At 29.4% G+C, this 25,119-nt stretch overlaps 1 protein-coding gene across 5 annotated transcripts in view; it reads left to right on the top strand.

The window, feature by feature from the left end:
* Positions 1–2,260: 2,260 nt before the first annotated feature.
* unc79 (UNC-79 domain-containing protein) overlaps positions 2,261–25,119 on the top strand; it is a 115,957-nt gene continuing 93,098 nt past the window's right edge. For 4 of the 5 annotated variants that reach the window (XM_067263759.1, XM_067263757.1, XM_067263758.1 and 1 more), the window contains exons 1-11: positions 2,261–2,505; positions 5,823–5,874; positions 7,310–7,430; positions 7,513–7,673; positions 7,880–8,050; positions 8,133–8,222; positions 8,623–8,678; positions 18,459–18,588; positions 18,659–18,723; positions 19,539–19,697; positions 19,773–19,984. In XM_067263759.1, coding sequence (XP_067119860.1) covers positions 5,853–5,874; positions 7,310–7,430; positions 7,513–7,673; positions 7,880–8,050; positions 8,133–8,222; positions 8,623–8,678; positions 18,459–18,588; positions 18,659–18,723; positions 19,539–19,697; positions 19,773–19,984 — 1,187 coding nt within the window. In that variant the 5' untranslated portion in view covers positions 2,261–2,505; positions 5,823–5,852. Of the gene's footprint in view, positions 2,506–4,992; positions 5,082–5,822; positions 5,875–7,309; positions 7,431–7,512; positions 7,674–7,879; positions 8,051–8,132; positions 8,223–8,622; positions 8,679–18,458; positions 18,589–18,658; positions 18,724–19,538; positions 19,698–19,772; positions 19,985–25,119 lie in introns of those variants that run through there. The other variant, XM_067263756.1, reaches the window with a different exon arrangement.

Genomic DNA, 25,119 nt, shown 5'->3' with positions numbered 1-25,119 from the left:
ATATTTTCTATCATAAATGTTGTTAAAAACGTTCGAACAAATAAATTTTATTAATTTTATTTTATTACTGTTATTTTTTGGGTCAGTAAGGAGGATTTAAGTTCCTGTAGTCCTTTTCTAATTGTATTCTCCACTGCCTCTAAATACAGATATTCTCGGAACTGAAAAATTGCTAAACGGAAATATATACATGTACCGGTAAGGTGCAAATAAATGAAAATCCGACGGGGACTAAATTTGGACTGTACGGAGGATGTTGCAGAACCTCCCAATTCCGCTGTGCCAACCACAGTTTGGTTTGATTTGACGTATGGAATATAGTCCAGATTTAGCTCCCATCGGATTTTCATTTATTCGGACCTTTAAAGAAATTTTTGGCGGGGAAACGCTTTGCGGATCAGGAGGAATTGGAAGATACCATTCTGGACTACTTCAAGCAACTTAACAAGCAACAGTACCATGAAGGGATGTTTAAAGTAGTGTCACGCTGGGATAAATGTCTCAACGTTTACGGCGATTATGTCGAGAAATAAACAAAAGTATGTAGTTTTTGTGAAATGTATTAAATATTCTATTTAATTATAAATGTTAGTGTAATTTTGGTCTGTACCTTTTAATATCGGACTCCCCTCGTATACAGTAAAACTCCAATTATTCGGACGCTGATTATACGGATCGCCAATTTCCAGATTGCCCTTCGACTTTGTTAAAAATAGACATGAATGTATATGTACTGTATATGCATGAAAAGTAATTTCTAACTGTAGGAAATAAACTACTGTACCTTTATTTGTAGGAACTGTATCTACATTTTCACATTTTAATATTTTATTTACACATAATTATGTACGGTACACATATACACAACAGGGTGTTTGATAGGGGGAAAAAAAGACTATTGTAACCAAAAATTCAATTATCTGGTTATTAAATATCCCGAGATCTTAACTAATTCGGTTAATCGGAATTTTACTTTTATATGCATGTATAAAAACTTTATATATGTATGTATATAGGTACAATACATATTACGTGTACAGTATATATACAGTACTAGTATATACTTTCGTTTAATACCTTTTCCATTCAGAATATCTGTGCTTAGAATTTAGGACAATTTGTTATTACTTTTTTAATTAAAATTTGGAGAAATATAGAAAATTACACCAGCGTTTACCAATGGAATCATTTCATAGAGACTGTATTACATAACATATTCTAGTGTGTCACTTTAGATTAGAGTTGCTAACTTTCTTGTAAATAAAAGGAGGACGTAACGTTCTTTTACGTATATAAGAGGACGGGAGGATAATACATTTCAATGGAGGACGATTGCAACCCTGCGTTACACGCTTCTCCTTAAGGAAATTATGTCTCATTATTAAAAACTAGTTTTTAATAATGAGACATAATTTCCTTAAGGAGAAGCGTGTAACGCAGGATCAATGACTAAATATATCAGCGAAACGATCAATGACTAAATATATCAGCGATTTAGCTCCCATCGGATTTTCATTTATTCGGACCTTTAAAGAAATTTTTGGCGGGGAAACGCTTTGCGGATCAGGAGGAATTGGAAGATACCATTCTGAACTACTTCAAGCAACTTGACAAGCAACAGTACCATGAAGGGATGTTTAAAGTAGTGTCACGCTGGGATAAATGTCTCAACGTTTACGGCGATTATGTCGAGAAATAAACAAAAGTATGTAGTTTTTGTTTATGTTCTCGACATAATCGCTTTTCATTACAGATAAAATATATTAGTTATTTTATCTGTACTGAAAGAAGAAAATGTAAAAATATGACGGTCTGTTCACCGTCCTCTATTCTACTTCGATCTCTATTCGCAGTTTGAACATTTAAATCTAATCTTTAATTACCCGAGTTTTTTAAATATTATATATAAAAATTAAAATGATCTCTTTTAATATTATTTAATATATCATAAATTTTGAGTTGCATTTCTATAATTCACTTATACAAACTAAAGACGCGATTCAATAGTACAAACTTGATTGGACGATATAATCACGTGACACAAACGGACTGAATAAAACGCGTCACGATAAAAACATAAAATGTAATTCTTTTATAATTAATAAGTTTTATTTTTTTTCCTAATTATCGTTTCAATAATTTTATCACACGAATCAAAGTTATAATATGCGTGACTAGATGGCGTCTCGAATAAACAAAATATATTATTATAAATATTACTTTTTTCTCTCTTTTTTGTCTTTTAATATATTTAAGAATACAAAAGAGAAAATTTATATGCTTAAAATTATATTTTATAAATATTTTTAAATTTATAAATAAATTCGTCCCAATATGTCACACTTGCCATTGTTCCATTGACACGTGAGAATCAATATCATTTACACTTATTTTTCCATTTTATAGATTTTAGATATTTATAATATGGGATTAAATAGAAGCACAACGATGTCAGTAACTCAAAATATTTATTTCAAAGAAAAAAGATGAACTATATTTTATACAGTAAGTATATTATTTACAAATTAAAAAACAATATGTCTTTACATGACACTACTTTTAAACACTACAATTGTTAATTAAGTGAAGTGTTATAAACAATGTGTATATTTGATGAGTAGAAGTTGTATATAGATGTATGCGTATATAAATTACCCAAAGTTAACTTCTATCTACTTGATGTCCATAATTCTGTTGAGCAGCAGGAAAACATATCATTATTAATCAATTAATTAGCAAAATAAAAACTTTGCTAATTATTTTTATTAAAAATTAAATTTTACTTAAAAACAGATACATTTTTGGTAGAATTTTAATTAATTTTTTGAAGTTAAATAAACACAGACTATTTTAAGAACTCTCTTCTTTTTTTTTTTTATCAGTTTACTGATGAAAATTTTGTCTTCTGAAGAATATTCTTCAGTTAATCTAACATTATTAGACTTAAAACATCATTAGACATAAAAAAAAAATAAATTTTATTAGAAGGAGATTCTAATATAATTTTTTTTTCTAAAAAGAAGTACAGGTTAAAAATACAATTATTTTTATTTTCTAGAAATATTTAAAATCAATTTTTTTTATAAGAAAATTGTATTTTAACTTTTTCTAAACAAATGTATAAAATTCAGTTTTTTTTTTTAGGAAAAAAAATTGATTTATTTGTAAATATTTATTTTTATGTGACTTTACGTGATTTCAAAGTAATTTAATTTTTACATTAATATAGTTAATCTATATGAAATATATAAATTGCACTGATTTTTTTTGTGTGTTTTAATATGTAAAATGTGAGATTTGGAAGTTGAATAGGCAGCTTGTGAATTTTTTAGCAGTATTCATGTAGTAGTAAGTCTGTTTCATTAATTTAATATTATTTTGAATTGAATAATTGAGTTAAAAGAAAAAAGATACAAAACTGTTGTCTATATGTGAAAGGTATATCAATGTAATTTTTCTGGATTTCTTACTAATTTTAATTAGTTGATTTTAGGTTTAATGATTTTAGTTTAGTATTTTAATAAATTAAATAATATATAATTGTTTGTAGGCCTATTATTAGCAGAACTGTCAAGAGGGGAGCAGGAGTTTTTCCTTGAGCCTAGAGAAAACTTAGGGAGCTACAGTGGTTCCTTCCCCTATAATTAATGTTTTTACTAAAAGAAAGTAAAATCTTTATGACTGTTTTGTATTAATAAAGAAAAATTCTATGTTGGGCTGTCGAGAGATCTTATAGGATTTGGGAGTGGAATGGGTCCCTTTTGCCTCTATAGCCTTTTGTTTTTTGAACAAATGAAATACACAGAATGTTTCTTTATCAATAAAAAGAAGTCTTAAAGATTTTATTTTCTATAAATAAAAATAATGTTAATTTTATAGGAGTAGGAATCACTCCTATAAAATTAACATTTACCATAAGTTTAACCCATAAGTTTTCTCCAGGCTCAGGATAAATTCTCTAGCTCTTCCCTTCTTGATGGCCCAGATTCTGCATAGTTTATTTTTCAAAATAGAAAAACAAAAAATGGAAAATGGTGCCTGCATTATCCTTGGCTTCATATAAACCTTTGACAGTGCTGGTTATTAGATAATATAACTATAAGCAATTAATCATCTATACTTAATTTATATAATTTTTAACTGATATGTTAAAATTGGACTATATTTTGTTAGTATTTAAATAAAAACAAAATATTATATAAATATATATTTAAAGCAATTTGAAAAAAAGTTTTGATTCAATTATGTACTTACTTTCCAAATAATCTTATCATTTTTATTTTTAATTGAATAGATTTATATCTTTGACTTTATATTTTTATTCATGTTTAATGTATTATTAACTAATATTTATTTTGTCAGCCGATCTATTCAGTTAATATAGAGAAGATTGAAAAATATGCTATAAAATACTATTTTATTGAATATACTTAAAAAATTCTACCACTTCTTGAACAATTAGAACAGCTAATAATAACTTGGTTGCAGAAAACTAAATGTTTATTTATAATGTAAACATTATTAAGAAATTGTAGCTCTCATCATCAGATGAAAAAATCTTCATAGAACAAAAATAAACTATAATTTAAATATAATAGATAAAATTATATTTAAATAAATGTAGAGAACAATCATTAACTTAATATTCCTACTTTAAAGTAAGAATGCAATTTTTGTATAGTCATACTAACAAGTAAGACATAACAGTTTATATAAAAAACTTTTTATTTTATAATTCTAGAAATTCTCTAAATTTTTCAAACTAAAATATTTTACAAATAACAGTCTTCTATCATAAAGAGTATAAGAACTAAACCTCTCCGTGAGTTTGAAAGAAATTAGAATTGGAATTAAGAAAGAATTGCATGTGTTTAGTATTAAATAACAATAAATTGTTTGAATTAAGATTGTTATTTTTTTAAAAATTTAAATTTTTAAATGTTACATATTTAGAATTATATGATCACAAGAATTTTTCATAAAACAATTCTTCGTAATTCTTTTTAATACGAATCTTAAATGATTATTTGAAATAAGAACTGTGTAAGAGAGTCAAACAGTTTTATAATTACTCAATAAAGGTAAGAATTATATTTTTCAAAATAATTTTTTAGTTTCAAATAAAAGATTTGTGCTTTCATAACTGTACTGGTGTTCTATTAGATTTCAACTGAAACTATTTTTAAATAATTTAATTATAATTACCAATTACAAATTTGTATTTATATTCAAAATCTATGTATTAAAATATTAAAATTTTGTACCAAAATATGGAGAAATTTTGAAATATAATTATAAGTTTTACTAATGTTTGAATCAGTGATTTGAAATGATATGCGCAGAAGAAATTATATTGTAAGAAATAAAAATAGAGAAATTTAACTAAAAATTGTAGTTTTTTCACATAACTTTAAATTTTCTTCTTGATTTTTCCATCTCTAGTCGATTACTCTGATTCTATTAATTTTTAATACTTTCAATCTATTGAAAATTAATAATTGGTAAATAGTTAAAAAATAATATAAAAAATAAATATAACATAGTTGATTTTCTTTAATAATCATAAAAATAATTACATTTCTTGTAAATTTAAAGTTATTTGTGAAAGACAAATTTAATTCATTAAAGTTGTTTATAATACTGTATTAACAATCCAGCATTTAATTTTTGAAAAAAAATAAACCTTTTCTATAATATTCTATATGTTTTAATTTATTGAATAAATAAGTATTCAGTTTTCTTATAAATGAAATATTCACTTATAATTTTAATATATTTAATTATAAATTAAATATTATAATTGAAATATTATTGTTTTGCAGATATATTTGGTATTTTTAAATTATTGATTGATGGGTACTCGAGCAGCAGCCTGTAAGTAAATTTATATTTTTATCAGTTTTGTAGAATAAGAGGTGCTAATGCTAATGTTAATTTTAATAAACAAAGTTACAATGCAAAAAATACAGGGTATCCCGTGTAAAACCAACTCCACTCACTGAGTAAATTACTGATTTACTTTGCAAAAAATGGACAAATAAGACAAAATAAAATTAGACAAAGAAATTCTGAAAACTTAGTTTTATTCATAAAATATCATAGAAACTTGCATAACCAATGCCTCATCATTTATCCTGTATAATTATACTATTCCTCCGTAATTGTGCAAATAATAAAAATTAATTTAGATAAACTTTAAAAAAATAATTGATTAAACATTCACATTTCACATTGTCCATTGAGAGATTTTCCTCATAAATGAAAGAATAAGTCTCATAAGTATAGAAAATATAAATAATAATTAAATAAATATGAAATTATTTATATAAAATAATTTTTTTATATTTATGAAGTTTAGTCATTCTAAATTATAGAATGTACAGAGCAATAAAAATTAAAGTTATCTATTCAATGCCTTTTACAGAGAGAACCAATGAGCAAAACTTCATTGAATTTGATGTGAGCACATTTCAGATCTTAGGGAAGAGATTTATGGAAAAAAAAATTCCAAAAATTGCCCCTAAGGGTGCTAATAATGCAGTTCCTGTTCAGACATCTTATAAATCTTAGTGTTCCAAATGTTTGAGAATGGTCGGGTTGGAGGAGTGGTGTAAAAGGTATCTGATCAAAAGTAATATGGACATAATTGTCCTAGGTCAAGGCAGCGATGAAAATCACTGCCCTGGCTGATGGAGTCTTCATGTTCCTGAATTCATGTGTTTAGGCATCTAGCTGTTCCTCCTACACCCCCAAGGATTTGAGCCTGTCATCCTGATGGGTATGGTATACATACCTGGCAGGAATTTCCTCTCAGATTGGTCATTAGCATTCTTGATCATTGAAAAACAGTAGGGCTTCTGTAAGTGATGATGAAATTACCCATATGTCCATGTAAATGTTGGAGAGGGTCTTGTCATGGGTAACCACAGTGGTGTTTTAGTGTGTTTATCCTTGCAACAAGGATACTGTTGGTGATTGAGTTTTCAATAATGAAATGTAAGTTTTACAAATGTAGAAATTTAAACAGTATTAATTATAATTTATTAATTATTTTAAGAAAAATTTTAAATTTATAGTTTTTATTTTCTCTTTCTATGTTATGAAAAAAGCATATTAATTATATTAATAATTAGTGTTCTTTTAATATGTGTTAATAATAATAATATGCTTTGCTCACATATTTTTAATATTGACAGTTATATTTATATTATTCTCATTATTCGTAAAATTTTTAACCTAAATTGTTTTTATTTTGATCTATTAAAATATAATCTATTCTTTCAGTTCTAATGAATTTAAATATTTTCAGTTACTGCCAAAGTTCGCCATCTTCTGGATTATAACACTCGAATTCAACAAAATATTCTTCCTTTACCTTCAGGAACAGATGTAGCCAATACGTTGAAATATTTTTCACAAACTTTACTTGGGTAATTTAATTTTGGATGAAAATAATAATAAATGATATTGAGTCCATGACTTTTTATAACGTTTGAAAGTTGTTTATTTTAGTGTGCTTAAAGATGTTCCTACAATTCCACTTACTGTTATTCGTTCACCAGAAAAGGATCATTACCGAACTTCATTATTTCCCTGTTTAGATTATAAAGGATTATATCATGCTGTTGTTCAGTTAGTGGATTCAGTTCCTTTAGTTCAATATGGAGCACATGGTAAGCTAAACTGTTAATTTAATATCATTTATATTAATATATGTTTTAAAATAATTTACAAGAATTTATATGATGATTTTATCATTGTCTTGTTTGAATTTATACTTACACTTTTTTTGAGAGTTTAAATTTTTATATTAATTTACCAAATTTAACAATAAAAATCAACATTCTTATTGATATTAGTTCCTTGAAATATATTTTAGCTATGGGACACACAATATTGCACACATTGGTATGTTTGGTACCTTTTCTGGAACATGAATATATGGATACATTACCATATATTGTTGCATCATGCATGGCACTTTTTCCATCCTCCTTACATAGAGATATTGTTAATACTCTTTGTAATCATTTATTTTGGTTTACTTTCAGTGAGTATCATTTCTTTTTTGTATCTGATATAAATAATTGATATATTAAACTTTTTTCTTATTAATAATCTTATATCTGAAGAAGAATCATCTGATACAGAAAATCAAAATTACACATACATGTCAACTTCTGCAATTTTAATGATGGTGTTCCAGTATTCAGAATCATCTTGTAAGTATTTATTTATTGCAAATATTTTTAATTAATTAATTCATATTTAACTTAACACTAAAATTGTTTTGTGATATTTATTAGAAATATATTTTATAATCTTTGCTGTTATTATTAATAATAGTTTTATTATTGTTTTTTTTTTTTATCTATTTATAGATGAAAAAAAATTATTTTTAGTAATTTTTAAATTTTTCCTTTAATATTTTATTTGATTTTTAATTTAAATTTTTACTAGACAACAATTAATAGGATTTCTCAGAAATTAATGATTTCAAATCTGTTGAATACAAAAAAGTTAAAGAATTTTAATAAATATGGAAAAATAAATTAATTCAGATTTAAATCATAAATTTTTAAAAAATACTTTTAAAGTTTATTGTATTTTATTTTTTTAAAGCACTTCGCTACCAATTACTTGAATGTTTAATGAGCATGAAAAAAGATGTGATGAAGGTAAATGATTTTGCTACTTTTTTTTATTATTAATTATTTTAGAAAGAACAAACATACCAAATTAGTATTTCAGTCTTTTGTATTGAAAATAAGTAGACATATACCACTTCTACATATATTTAGTCTGGTTTGTTTTGTTATAATGCCATATTGCAGATGAATGTGAAAAGTCAACTTTATAAAAAAACTAGCAGGTAAGCCCGGCGTTGCTCGGGCAAAAGTAATGGTAGCGAAGATTAAGATTATTACGTTATAATCAACCTTACCTGTTTTCACAGAATGCAAGAATTGGGTCCCCCTGCTTTCAGACTAATTAGAGAATTTTTAGATGGGTCTAAAAATATGTTCGATTTCCTGCAAAAATGAAAAATACTGCATCTGCGTCTTGCACGTCGCTTTCTCTTAACAATTCCATTGTTACGTAACACTTCCATTGTTGACATTTCCATTGTTACTTAACACTTTCATTGTTACTTGACACTTTCATTGTTACTTGACACTTTCATTGTTACTTGACACTTTTATTGTTACTTGACACTTTCATTGTTATTTGACACTTTCATTGTTACTTGACACTTCCATTGTTGATGGAAGTGTTAAGCCTTAATCCTGTCCCTCTCCCCCGTGGGGAGGAATTTCGAAAAATCCCTTCTTAGCGTGCATACTCGTGACGTACCCTAACTGCGTACCAAATTTCAACTTTCAACTCCTAACCGTTTGGGCTCTGCGCTGATTATTATTATTATGTTGGGTTAAGTGAGATATACTCGGTTAACACCGGTGGCCGTGTACTATGCCGGACCAAAGTCAAGGCATAGTAACCAAAACAAAAATTAAAGAAGTGTATCAGTGTGTGTGTCTGTATTCAGGAATTTTCTCACAATATGACATGTATTCAATATAGTGGCCTTCTGTAGTGTGATGTATGTGTTTCTATTCAATTGTAATGTGCCCAGGCTTTTGTGTAGTGTGTGTGGTATGACACCTGTAGAGGAGAGAACAACAGGTACAATAAGCACCCTATCCATCCTCCACAGATGCCTTATTTCCTGGGCGAGTTCTGTGTACTTGCTAATTTTTTCAGTGCATGCATTTTGTATATTGTGAGTGTTTGGAATGGATATGTCTATAATGTATGTGATTTTATTGTGTTTGTCAATGAGTGTGATGTCTGGTCTGTTGTGGTAAATTGTTTTATCTGTGATTATGGCTCTGTCGTAGTACATTTTGTGCATGTTGTTTCCCAATACTGTTTGTGGAATGTATTTGTAGTATGGTTCGTGGATGTCTACTAATTTGTGTTTTTTTGCAAGCTCTTGGTGTATTATATTTGCTTATTATTATTATTATTATTTTATTTCTGCTCAATTTACATCGGAGTAAAAAATACCTCGTCCCGTAACCCACAGAAAAGAAGGTATTTGTTTCCACCCCTTTATTGCATCAGATGCACTTTAAGTGCAAGTAGTTCCTCTTCTCCTCCCTTTTCCTCTTCTTAAAAGGTTTCCAGATGAGCATTGTGTACTAGTCTCAACAGTCTTATTGGGTAACTCTGGATTAACTGATGAATGATGCCTATCTGATAATTGCTGCATCTCTGAAGATTGCTGTATGTCTTGAGATTGCTATATATTATGCTTGACTGGATCTGGTGGTGTGTTGACCACAAAGATAGTATTATCAAGCACTCTACTGAGTATGAGGGATGTGTGTATGGCTGCCTGTTTCTGAAGAATGCTGATGTCAATGTTGGATTCTAATTGATCTATGTATTTCTTTATGGTTTTTGCTACTATTCCTGTTGCTCCTATTACTATTGGGATGACAGTTGTCTGTGTATTTCATAGACGGCTAACTTCAGATTTCAAAAGATGATATTTACTTAATTTTTCAATTTCTTTAGCACCAATGTTGTAATCTGATGGTACAGTTATATCTATTAAGAATGTTTTATTGCGATTTTTATCAACATAAATTAAATCCGGTCTATTGTGAGATACAGTGACATCAGTTTGTACAGGCATTTCCCATAAGATCTTGGCCGTACAATTTTCTTTAACTTGTGGCTGGATTAATGTTTCCTTCCACCATTGGTTAGGAACTTCTATTTTATGTTTTCGGGCCAGGCACCAGTAGACGTACTGGACAAGGTTATTATGACGTTTTACATAACAAGTCCCCGCCAATTTTTCGCATCCTGATATAATGTGCTGCGTGGTCTCGTCTTTGGTCGTACAAAGGCGACATTTTCCATCCAGTGGCTCCTTTAATATGTCACGTTGATATTGTCGTGTCATTACAGCTTGGTCCTGAATAGCAAATATTAATGATTCAACTCTTGGGGCTATTTGTTGCTTTTTAATCCATTCAAATGCAAGCTCTCTGTCTATATTGCCCTGATCCAATATCCTTTTTGGAAATTGACCATGTAATTGTTTGCTTCTCCATACATCATTATGCCGTTTTATTATTGATTTTTTAATTTCTTCATCTGTATGTGTATTTCCTCGTGGTAGATGTAATTCACCTTCTATCTCTTGTGCTTCTTTTATTATTGAGTATTTATCCCTGCCTATATCATGCTTTACTATTACTTTAATCAGATGATCACTTTCCTCTTTTAGGTATTGGTTGTATTTAACTATTTGTGCTTTATACATGTACTCTATATTTAATAGTCCTCTTCCTCCCTGATTTACTGGCAAATACAACCTTTCTACTTCTGCTTTTTGCTGATGTGCTTTTTTTACTGCTAGTAGCTTTCGTGTTTTAACATCTATTTTCTTTAGGTCACTATTTTTATAGTTGATTATACCGAATGAGTAAAGTAAGACCGGGATAGCATACGTATTTATACCCTTTATTAGATAACGTGAGTTAAGGTGTGTGTTTAAAAGTTTTTTAATCCTTCTAAAATATTCTTTTGTTATCTGTTCCCTAATAATACTATGCTCTATTTTTCCTGATTCATGCACTCCTAAATATTTGTATCTATCACCTATTGCAAGTTGGTCGAAAGTTTCTCCATTCAGTAGTATATGTCCTTCTCCTACTGCACTGCTTCTGCGTCCTGCAGTTATATGTATTACTTTGCATTTATTCAGTCCAAACGCCATCCCTATATCACTTGTAAAAATCTCGACGCTTTCCAATAATACTTTTAGGTTATTTCTACTATTTGCATAAACCTTAAGGTCATCCATATATAAAAGATGATTAACCCAGATACTACCTTTCAGTTTATAGCTTTTCCTTTCATACTTATTTAGTATGAATGAAAGCAGGCTTATAGCCAAGCAGAACAACAGTGGAGAGAGAAAATTACCCTGGAATATCCCTCGTCTTATGTAGATCGGTTGAGTAGTGATTGAATCTTGGGAGCCATGTGCAGTCATGATCACTCTCCATGTAGGCATAGTCATTTGGAGGAATCTTTTAACAACAGATGGGCATTTATAGATATCAAGAATTTTAAGGAGCCATTCATGTGATACACTATCTTAGGCTTTTTGGTAGTCTATCCATGCCATACTCAGATTTCTTTGAGATTGGTGTGCATCCTCCAATATTGCTTTATTGACCATTAAGTGGTCTTTACAACCCCTGGCTCTACGGCGACACCCTCTTTGTTCCTCTGCTATTATGCCATTCTCATGGCAGTGGCCATTAAGTACATTAGCTAGTATGGCGGTAAGTAATTTGTACATACTTGGCAGGCACGCTATAGGCCTCCAGTTTTCTGGATCTTCGGAGTTTTTATTTTAGGGTATAAGTATGACTTTACCTGTAGCAGTCTTCTAACATCTCTTTTCCTGAGATTAACCAATCTTCTAACATCTCTTTTCCTGAGATTATATTTGTAAATAATACGGGAAAGTATTTGTGAACGCTAGTCAAATACTTAATGTAGTAATTTTGAATTTTGTCTATTTCCGGTGATTTCAAGTTCATTAATTTTCATACAGCAAATTTTACTTGATCTTCTGTAATCTCTTCTACTTCTACTTCATTAATTTCACTTGAAGCTTTTTCTATTTCTTTAACCCATTTAGCCTCCGTATTGTATTGTTTAGGATTAGATAGCACTGATGTCCAAAATTCTTCTACATTTTCTTTACTTGGTATTTTGATATTTTTAGTAGCATTGCTTCCCAAGCTTCTGTACAACCTATGCTCGTTTTCTTTAAAAAACCTGTTCTGTTCTTTTTTTGTATTCATTTCATCATATCTTTTAATTCTTCCAGCCAGTGCTTTGACTTTTTGTTTGATAATTTCTATTATATTATTCTGATCGTTTTCAGTTTGGATATTGTATTTTATATAGAGATTTTTCCTAATTTTCCTCATTCTATGTGTGTCAATTCCTCTTTTTATCTCCACTAGTTGTCCTAGTTCTTTCCTAAAATTATCTATTTTAGTTTGTATTCTTTTTTTCCAAACTGGGACACATTTTGATTTTATATTCGCTGTAGATATGTATGGCGTTTGATTATTGCTTTCTATTAAAGTTTTAGCAGTTGCATATATTATATCATTTATTTCACGCAGGCTGTTATTAGTAATTAATAAATTAGGTAGATATTTGTTGAGGATATTTAGATTTTCTATGAAACGTCTATTTATTTTTGCTTTAGGTAGAAGTAACCGTTCCTCAAACAAGATTTTTTTCGTTTCAGCCAGTATTCGAAGGAATTGCAAGACTATAGGTTCTTGATTCTCATCTACTACAATGTTTCGTGTCTGCTGGTCTATATTTTCTACATAATCTGGTATGGGTTGTATATCATACAGGTTGTCGTGCACTGTAGTTGTTCGAGTGTTCTCAGGTTCCGCAATCACTGTTGAAGACAGTTCTGTAGGTGTTAATTCTTCTGCTTGTGTTTGTATATGGTTAAGTAGTTCTTGTGATATTACATTCTGTTTAATTATTCTGTGAGCTTGAGTTGACAAAATATTTCCATTAAATTTATGGATTTTAGGGTTGTTAGGGATTCTTTTAATAAAAAGTGTCTCCAATCTGCTCATATATCTGGGTCCTGATCTTGCTTTAAAATAACAGAACATGAGTTCTTCTAGTTTTTCTGTTGACAACTTGCATCTTCTATCTTTTCTTAGTGTATTACTCTTGGTCATTGCTGATGAGCCAGCAGAGTCTGTGGGCAAAGCCCTACTCTGCAGAGCATCATCTGCCCCCTCTCCTCCTTATTGATCGGCTGTAATCTCTTCGGGTCTTCCGACTCTCGCCCGTCTGCTCAGCAGAGAGTCACTGACGGCTTGCATCCTGTCACGTCCAGTGTCAGCTCCAAACATGCTCTGGCGATCACCCCCAGGCAGTGGCCCTATATGTTCAACATTATTACTAGTCTCCATATTGTTGGGTTACCTTTACCCTGTTAGCCGCATAAGAATCACTATTATGCGTTGCCTGCCCGCCACGTGGTCTGATGTTTGACACGACGTAGGGTAGGATTTTGGGGGGCTTATTATTATTATTATTATTATTATTATTATTATTATTATTATTATTAACTCGTCTCGATTATATATATATAGATATATATACAGTAGAATCCTGATTATCTGAGATAACATGGATTGATGCTATCTCAGATTACTGGAAACAGATAAAACAGATGGCCATGGCCATTTTGGATTAAAAATTATGAATATAAAAGACTAGCTGTTACCCGTGGCTTTGCCTGCACGGATTTTGCAATTTGATAGAAATAACCCTCACTCGATACTTCACTTCACTAAGGTTCTCAAACATTATTTGTTACTAATTTGGTAAAATTACTGATTTTTGTTTTTTTCAAACTATGGACTGCTAATGCACCTAAATTCAAGTTTCAAATATTATGAGATTCCGAGATACGATAAATCTGAGTTTAATTTTTTTCGAAACATAAATGACATTATCTGAAACTTCCTAAATTTAAATAAATAATAAAATGTAAAAATACGGAGCATTCACAAAAATAAAACCTTCGTCGTTGCACACCATCAGTAGTCCATCGAAAATTACAAAAATTATGGAGACGACCTTCCCTCTTAGGCTACTGCCTCCGCAACAAACATGCAAAAATGGTAAAACATCCTCCGGTGTTTCTCCACTATCACAATAATGTTTTTTAAAAAATTAACAAAGTAAAATTGCAGCCGACGTTATTTCAGACACCATAGTAATTATTTAATTTATAACAATCTAAATATATAAAATTCTCACGCGCGACAATCAAACACGGGTCGTATCAGCTTTTGCTAACTTATAACTTTTGTACAATTAAGGAAAATGGAAAAAAAGGCAAAAGGGATAGGAAAGGAATAGAAATACCCGGGGTTTTTCATAGCAACGTGCTCTTGGATAGGACACCACTTCAAAACTCTTCTTTATTCATGACCCTCTTCTTGTCATAGACCTTTCATCTATTCCCGACTTCGTCGTTTGTCCTCAAGGTTTTCTGTCTGTAATTATTTTTTCTTTCTAACTTCTTCAGCACCTCTCAGTCTCAGATCGTCTTTCTCGAGGTCTGGAGCACTCTTTTTCCCCTCTCTACTACTTTGAGGTTCTCACCAGAAGTGACTTTTTCTCTGTCCATTTGGTCCCAGGGCCCCACACCGTCTTTTGTTCTACTTATTTTCGTGGAAAAGATAATCCTACCCAAGATAAGGGTTAGATAAGAAAGTTCTAAGAGGAATTCAGAACAAAGAAACAGGAAGGAAGGCTAAGATTAATTCAAATAAAATATACAAATATACAATATCATGGCCAATGGCCATATTATAATCGAACAAATATGTAATAAATTCGAATTTAAATGGTTCAAACATTCATTTGATTAAAAAATCGTAATACATAAATATTGTACGTTTGGAAATTAACCCTTCTGCAGTCATGTGATTTTTCGATTTAATTTCAGTCACATGGTCTCCAACAGATGCCATTTTTTATCTTAAAATTGTAAAATTTTTGGCTTTGCTTCAAAAATTATTATTACATCTTTGTTTTCTTTATTTTCTCTACTTTTAAACTGTGTAAAATATTTTTATATTGACACAAATGCTTTATTTGTGTCGAATTTAATGTAATTTGATACGTAAAATGCAAAAAATAAACACATCAAATTTCAACTCGCTGTAATTTATCTCGTGTTTCACCGATTGCCATCAGGTTTGTTTGCAAATAGGGAAGAAATGTGACTCTTTCAAGTGAAGTTAGTAGAAATTTCATACTACTGCAAGAAAATTTGTCCACAGACCCCGCGTTACCCCCTACCGCAAAAGTCAATAAAATGTTAATTGTTTTTGACTCTATTTTCAAATGCTTCTTTCCGAGTTGTAAATCGACCAATTGACAAAGTTTTTATTTCATTTTACTCATAGAAATGTTGTTTTTAAGATTTAACAGATAGTTTTTTTAGATGTTTATATATTAATTTTAGTTTTAATTTTTAAGTTATTACCATCAGAAACAAAAATTCGCATCTGAAATAGTACAGTACAGTTGAAGCTGTTCTTCTGGTTAAACCTTAATGCTCTCCCTCTCCCCGTGCGGGATAATTTTGAAAAATTGCTTCTTAGTGTGCATTCCCATGTCATACCCTACTAAAATGCAGTTAAAAAGAAAAAAATCACATCTAAAATAGAAGAGTAGAAGGCATTCTTCCAGTTAAGACTTAATCTTCTCTCTCTCTCCCTGTGGGAGAATTTCGAAAAATCGCTTCTTATTGTGCATTTCCATGACATACCCTAACTGTGTATTAAATTTCACCTCTTTAGGCTCAGCGGTTTGCTCTGGGCGATGATGAGTCAGTCAGTCAGTCAGGACAAGTAGTTTTATATATATAGATTTATATGCACTTTTAAGCCTCTTTTTACACCTTAGTGAATTTAACCATAATTTTTTTACAAAATTTACTATACATATAATACATACAATAGTTTTAAGAATAAAACTAGAATAAAAAAGAATAAATGTGTAATTATTGTGGTTATATTTTAATATGAATGATTTATATCACATTAAAATTAAATGATAAAAGGTAACAGAAACAAATAATTTTGTAATATATCATTTGGTTTGCTTTAAGCCTGAGGCAGGCTGTTGAAAGAAGTTGAAAATGTTTGTTAATAAGCATATAAGTACTGGAAGTGTGACAAAGAAGTGGTGTCATTGCAGGACTAGTTTCATCTTTGAATAAAGTAAATAATTTCAATAATACCACTTTATTCAAAGATGAAACTAGTCCTGAAATAGTCTGATTCATTATGGTGATCATTTAGCTTTGATTAAAAACAATCAGGCTTTGAGATGTTTATATATGTATAAAAACTTAACTTTCAAAAATTTGATATTAAGTTTGTTTAAGAGATTATTTGAATTGTAAAAAACAATGTGCATAAAGGTTAGTAAATTTAATATAAAAATTATTAGATACTCTATCTAATAATTTTTATATTAAATTTACTGAACTTTATGCACATTGTTTTTTACAATTCAAATAATCTCTTAAACAAACTTAATATCAAATTTTTGAAAGTTAAGTTTTTATACATATATAAACATCTCAAAGCCTGATTGTTTTTAATCAAAGCTAAATGATCACCATAATGAATCAGACTATTTCTCTATTACTATTAATAATTAAATTCTAAGTAATTTGGTACTAGAGGTAGGAATCAGGTGCTATCTCTTATTAAATTTAATAATTTTGATTAAATTAATATTTATTAAATGATTTAGAATATTCTGGAAGAAAAGAATTGGCCCAGAGCAGGACTCAAACCCATAACTTCTGCTTACCATGCAGATGCGTTGCCAGTTACACTACCTAGATCTCTGTCTGACCCTTCCTAACATATTTAATTTTTGTTATAATCATCCACGGTTACTTGTGGCACTGACTGGGAATGTTTTGTATGCTCCCAGTTGGCACCATGAGTAACTGTGGATGGTAATACATTTGCATGGAAAGTGGGAGTTGAAGGTTCAAGTCCTGCTCTGAGCCAATTCTTTTCTTCCAGAATATTCTAAATTATTTAATAAATATTAATTTAATCATAATTATTAAATTTAATAAGATATAGTGCATGATGCCTACCTCTAGTACCAAATTAGTTAAATGTAGGTTTAAACCAATAAACCTACATTTATCAATAAATAAGCATTGCATCTCATTTGTCTGCAGAAAATAGTTCCTCATTACTTATAAAATCATTAATGAAATACAGGTCACTTAGCATAATTAGTAGTGGTAAAGTAGCCCAATTCATTATGGTGATTGTTTAGCTTTGGTTAAGTTTTTTTATATATTATATGAATATTTTGATATTATTAATGATTGGAGAAGTTTTACATTTAAAAAAATATTACTAAATAGAAAAATCTTATTTGGTTAAATCTAAATTGAATTAGTAAATACTTAACATGCATATCAATAGAGAGTAGCTCACTTTTAATAATGTACTATGTTTGATTGCACTGCAGATAAAAAACAAACAGAAATTATATATTTCAGTGTTGAAATTTATTAAAAATCATCTGAAACTGCTATATTTGTTCAATTCAACTGCAAAGTCTTAGATCACTCACCAGTTGTATTTTTAGCATCTTTTGATGATTTTATTATGATAATTCAATACAACAAATATTAAAATATTGTTAAAACTTAGTTAAATTTTTTATTTATAAAATAAATAATGATAAACAAAAATATATGTGTAGTAATAATAATAATAGTAATAATTATAATAATAATATTTATCATATTTTATTTTAAGGATATGTTTTGTGTAATTGCACATGGCACAGCTAAAGCAAGAAGTCATGCTATTGAACTATTGTTTCAGTACTGGCCATCTTTAAATAAATGCATTCATGAAAGGAAGGGCTTGACCTTTAAGCATCATGGTAAATGAAATTCTTAATAATAATAATTTTTAAAAATCTGTATTAATATAATTATTTTTTACAACATAAGGATGGAAGCCATTAACATGTCAACAAGAAAATTGCTTAAGTCCTGTCAATAATGAAGTAGTCAAGGTAATATATTAGATGTAACTATATAAAACAAAATAGAATAATTCTGCATCAAAAAATAATACAAAATGTATACAAATATTTTAAAATTTGAATTACTTTAAATTTGATATTATCATGGAGAGTTTCTTGACATTGTGTGATAAGCAGTTACAGTATGTAGTATGAACAGCAAAAAGAAGTGCAAAACCTTACACATAATAATCTTATTATTCCATAACAGTTTTTTTACAATGAAATAATGGGGTTGTGTTTGTAAGAATAGTAGAAAATTGTGAAAAATGTTATGAAATTGTTCACAATATGTATCATTTTGTAGATATGAACTGAATTTAAACCTTCTGGATACTTTCCTTTTGAGAATTTATTAAGAATAATATAAAAAAATTTTTTAGAAGAGAAAATGCATAGAAGAATTATTTAGTCCTTTGACACAAACTTTTATTTTATTTTTTTCACTTGTAATTAAGGAAATGCATAAATTTATAATATAGAAATAATAATTTCATGCTTGTTTTTTCTTATATGTATTTTTTTTCTTCATTGTACTTTTTGAGTTATACATTCTTGTTAACTGTTTTTTGCTACATATTGTCACTATTAGTTAGATAAAATATAAAAACTTTTGGGTTAACATCTCATTTAGAATGGATCAAATTAGAAAATATTTTCTGTAGATTTTTTTTAATATATAGAATTAGTTTGTTTTACCTTATTAAATTTAATATTTAACTTTTTTAAATATATTTTAATAATAATAAAAAAAAAAAATATTTTAGAATTTTATATATTTTAAAATAAAAATTAACATTTTACAGATATGTTTTGACCATGTGATAGCTATTGGATCAGGAGAACATGCTCCTCCTCTTCATGTTTGCCAAGATTGTGCAGATCAAATATATCGAGAACATTCTTCTAATCTTTTTGATGTTCTTTTACCAATTGAAAATATTTCAGCAGTGTGTGAAAACAAAGTATGATTAAATTTTTAAAATTTATTTTTATTAAAAAATTTGTAAAAGTAATAATTACCTGTATATATATTTTAGAATTGCCATTCTACTGATAATTCTGCAGTTGCAACATGTTTTTCTGTTGAATGTGCTAGGAGTAATGGCAATAAGCCAATAAAATACTGCAAAGAATGCCATTTAATGTATCATGAAAAATCTGAAGAAAGTCATATGGTGCATGGAATTATACCAAGTCCATGGGAAGTTGATCTTGAAACTCAATGCTACATGGTTGAAGCTATTATTAGGTCTGATTTTATTTTTTGTTGAAATTAATATGATAGTTTTGAAAATTATTTTTTAAAAAGACCTATAATTTATAATCAATCAAAAAATTATAGCTTACAGTAACTTTATAGCATATAATCCTTTAATTGCCCTATATTGTAAATTTTTAATTAACTAATTTTATAAAAGTATAAAAATTGTAGTTCTGAAATATATATAAAAAATTAATATATTATACAGTGGATGTCATTTATTAAAATTACATTTATTGTTATTAGTTTGTTATTGTGATCAATTTTCAAAGTCCTGAGACAGTCGTGTATTTTTTATGCAAAATTCATCATTTAATGTGATCAGTATACAACAAATTACATATTGATGATACCAGCATAAGCTATTTCAGAAATCTGTAGCCTGTCTACACACCTGTGTTATGTTAGCAGCTTCAGTTCTCCCCTTTCTAGAAGATACTGTTATTTACTGAAATGGACAAGACAGAAAAATCTGGAGCTGTAGGCTAGTAGCAGTTTGGATGTTATCAAGTTCACCATGCTGCACATCTGTTGGCTGATTACTGTACATTTACATGTGTTTAGAATGGTATGTTTACAGTAATTCATATAAAAGAAGCTCCAGCCACATCCTGTACCACTGTATTTTATAGAAAGTAAGTTATTTTCAATGATTCTCAAGGTCTCTGCACTGTACTTTATCTATTTTAGTCTTTAATGTTCAGTATCGTGAATAAAGTGTACAGCAGAAGACATAATGATCTATATTTGAAGGATGAATTGAAGATTTTAGAACGTTATGATAATCTCCCAAAAATGAGCCAAAAGAAAAGCCGAAGTCCGTTTGAAAATTCAGTCTTTATTGTGCTTGTTTCTGAAGAACTGAAACAAACTTCAAAAAGCAGCACGATCTAATGAGAACAATAAAGCTACAAGGCATCATTGTGGAAAGATGCCTTGAAGAGAGGTAGAAACAGTTTTAAAGTTATGATTTATGGCAGTATGAGAAAAAGATCTACTAGTTAACAGTTCACTCATTCATCAGAAAGCCAAAGACTTTTTCTAAAATAATGGACAGAGTAAATTTATACAAACTGATAGATTGTTTTCTTGCTGAAAAAAATGCAAACACATTGTTTATAAATGAATGCACAGAGAAGCAAAAGATGCAGATTTCTCTTTAGTTCTTGGATGAGAGAAGAGTGGCCAAACTCCTTTCTGAATTTTTTTCTTGCAATGTTTATAATAAATAAATAAACTCTAACCCAGAGAATAAGAAACATCTTATAGTGGTTTATGCTAGGTATGTCAGATGATATTTTTTATTTTGTGGCGCAAGAAACTGCACCTCAATTTTTTTCTAAACAAACTCACTGACAATCCATATGGTCTCCTAAAATTAGAACAAGAGTATGACATTTCAGTACATTTTTTGGACATATCTATCACTTTCAATGATGGCAGATCTACACTAATATTTACCATAGGCCCACATAGCAGCCTGTTTTCATCCTACACAACTCCTACGATCCACTATCCGTAAAACTCTCAGCATTCAGGTCCTTAATGCAATGAGCCTACATCCATTGCTCTAATATTGTCGACATATACTTTGAACTGAATTATATTAAAAGATTTAATAATATAAAAAATATAATATGACATTACAAAGTAAACTTTGTCTTTTGTCCTTCTTTTCACCGTTCGTACCATCAGCAGTCCTCAAAGCTTCACAATCCTCCGGAGACGACCTTTCTTTAGAGGCTACTGCCTCCGTGAAAAAATGCAAAGTAGGTAAACGCGTCCTCTAGTATTTTGCCACAGTAAAAATATTACATTTTAAGTAAAAATTAAAAGAAACATGGCTGGCGTTATTACATTTAATAATAAAAATATTTTCACGGAGGCAGTAGCCTCTAAAGAAAGGTCGTCTCTGGAGGATTGTGAAGCTTTGAGGACTGCTGATGGTACGAACGGCGAAAAGAAGGACAAAAGACAAAGTTTACTTTGTAATGTCGTATTATATTTTTTACATTATTAAATGTAATAACGTCGGCCATGTTTCTTTTAATTTTTACTTATATTAAAAGAATTGTCAAACAACATGGATTTCCTACAAAGATGATACATAATTTAATTAGCGCCTTTAACAACACAAGAGCTACATCTTCCCAACCGGCATCTAAGAAGAGAGTTGCATTACATTATTTTCCTGTATTAAAATGAATACATAAAGAAATATCGTATACGAGCAATGTAATATAGGCATAATCCGACAGTCTTTGGAAATCTACATAATGACAAGGATTACGCATTAGCAGCTTATGCTGCCAAACAAGATATAAGGATAAAATGGGAAGAGGCCAGAATCATTAGACCTGCTTGGAACCCTAATACTATTAAGTTCCTAGAACTGTTAGTTTTTGGTTGGCTTTAAAAATTTCTATTTTGTATCAATCATAGGGATGCTGACACCTTGCCTACAGCATGGAAGTTCATTTATGAAATGTAACTTGGGACTTGGTCATCTTATAATTGTTTTTGTTTATATTAATCTCTATTTTTATCACTTTCATACCATTTTGTTTATTTGTACATTTAATTAATTTGTTAATTTTAATTTCGATGTGAGCATTATTATTAGAATGCTTTTTAATTTTTAAATTATTTCTGTTGCATTTGATATGCTTATGTTTGTTTTATTTTAAATTCATATACTTCACCGAGGAAGGCCTATGATATTAGGTCGAAAACGTTTTGATTTATTAAATTTACTGCTGGAGTTACAAGGTGCTCTGTTTATTCTGATGTTTATAATGCTAATGAAACTGGCCTTTATTTCTGTACTATACCTGAACATACTCACTTATTTGAAAATGAATGAGGAAGAATGTGTGAAATTTATAAAGAGCATCTAACAGTCAAGTGTCATGTAAGCATGGCAAGAGAGAAGGACTTGATGGTGATAGGAAAAAGCCAAAAATCTTGTTGTTTTAAGGGGTTAGAGCATTACCAGTTGTTTTTCATTCTAATGTCATTGCCTGGATGATAGCAGCAATTTTTAATGACTGGTTGCTGAAGTGAGACCAAAAACTTAACTATCAACCAAGAGAAGAGTCTTGTGCTTATGTGGTGTATTGAGTGATATTCACTTTAATTCAAATAAAGTTTTACATTTGACACCCATTATGACATCACTCACCTAACCTTGTGATCAGGACATAATCTGAACTATGAAAGCATATTATCACTGTGAATAACACAGTTGACTTCTCCAAGATGTTGAAATCACAAAAATTAATGCGTCATTAATTAATGCGTAAATTAATTAATTAAGGAGAGGTGTCAAAAAAGATCTGCTTTTAACTTCGTAATTGAAGCTGGAATGAAATTATACCAACCACCAATTGTCAACTGTTTTAAGCATGGGGATTTACCCCATGCTTAAAACATTTTTTTTTACAAATAACTCTGCTTAAAACACTTTACAAATACTTTTCTCATGCTGGAAGTGAGTTGATTCACAGATTCATATCATTCATGGATTTTTTTCACAGATGTAACGAATTCCATGGTCTACACAAGTAAGATGGATTATCTTTGGATAAAACACCTTCAAAGCATCCTCAGCTTTAACCATGTATGCATTGGACACAGAGTAGCAACTTATTATAATGTATACCAGATGGCTACAAAATTTCTAGTAAATCATTTAAAACCTAGGCAATTGTAGAGTTGTTTGCCTATTCCAGAAAAGGAGAATGCAAAAGAAACATATGTCTTGTTACTTCTTCATTCTGGAATGCAGAATCAAGAGCTCTGGCAATACCATTAACAACAAATCTTCCTAAGAGGTCCATTGACTTGTCCATACTTAACCAGATAAACTTTCCTACTAAGTTTGTTTGAATCTATACAATCTTCTCCTCATACATGGTAAATAATTCTTTCATATGATAGATTCATCTGGCTTGTTTTCTTTGCAGTACTTTTCTAAAACTGCTTTCAGTTTTTGTTTTTTAGCTTATTAAATGCTACATCAGCACTTAAGAAATCATAGTTTACTGCCAATTTATGTAATTATGTCCTGGAGTATGTCTGTTCATTGAAAGAATCTGTCTTTGTTTTTACTTCAATTTATGACAGTAACATGACTTGAGGTCTGAATATATTGGATCACCTGAGATCTCTTTTCAAAAACTGTAGCCTTATTGTACAGTCTGTGTAACAGTACCTTCTTGTCAATATGGAAGTTGTTTTTCTGAATTCTTTACAAATTTATTGCGCCTGAAAGCTAGACTGTTCTTAAATTTAGTCATGTTGACACTAATTATCCAATTACTCTTTTCTTCCTACTTACTTCATTTATTTTTTTAGTGAACTAACTTATTTGCTCAGGGCTATAATCTTGATAACTTTTCTCAAATAGTCACATGGTATGAACAATTAACTTAGGGGGACTGCAAAGATCTTTCAGACAATGATTTGACCTTGTGTATGACAATTATTTCACCTTTCAACTATGTAGCTAATCTATTAACTTCCACAGAATTAAATAGAAAAGGTAATAGTGCAGCAAATTTTTTAATAAGATACATTGTTTGATAGAAGATACTTAATACCAGAACAGCTGTAGGAATCATTCTGATTAGCAAATTTCAAAATTGTACTGTGTGCTTTACATTTCAACCAGTTTTCAAGAATTCATTACTTCTTTTTCTAAATATTACAATGTGTTAAGTGTACTACACATAAAGACCACTTATTTTTTTAATTCTTTAATGCATTTAAGAATTAACAATCTAAAACAGCCACCATCTGTTATTTAGACACTATAGCTAATGCATTTAGGAATACATTGTTGGCTCAATTGCTGCTCCTCAAGTGTAATCATTAGTCTGTGTAATCAATGTTATAATTGGCATGTTATGGGCTAAGAATTTGTGAATACTGTGTATAAAATCTTTCCATTCTTATTGAAGTCAACTCAATGGGGAAATTAGTTTTATATCCATGAGAAATTGACAATAGTACAATTTCATCAATCAGTAAATCTAAATTTTCCAGCAAACAAACTTCCCAATGAAAGTAAGATTTAGATGCAAATTTTCTTATGCTATTATAGAAAAAAAATCTCAAAAATA

This window comes from Centruroides vittatus, unplaced genomic scaffold, assembly GCF_030686945.1.
Source record: "Centruroides vittatus isolate TY-2023 unplaced genomic scaffold, ASM3068694v2 contig_18, whole genome shotgun sequence".
Taxonomy (NCBI): domain Eukaryota; kingdom Metazoa; phylum Arthropoda; class Arachnida; order Scorpiones; family Buthidae; genus Centruroides; species Centruroides vittatus.
Note: the sequence above shows the minus strand (reverse complement) of the source record. Positions and strands in the feature narration are given on the sequence as shown.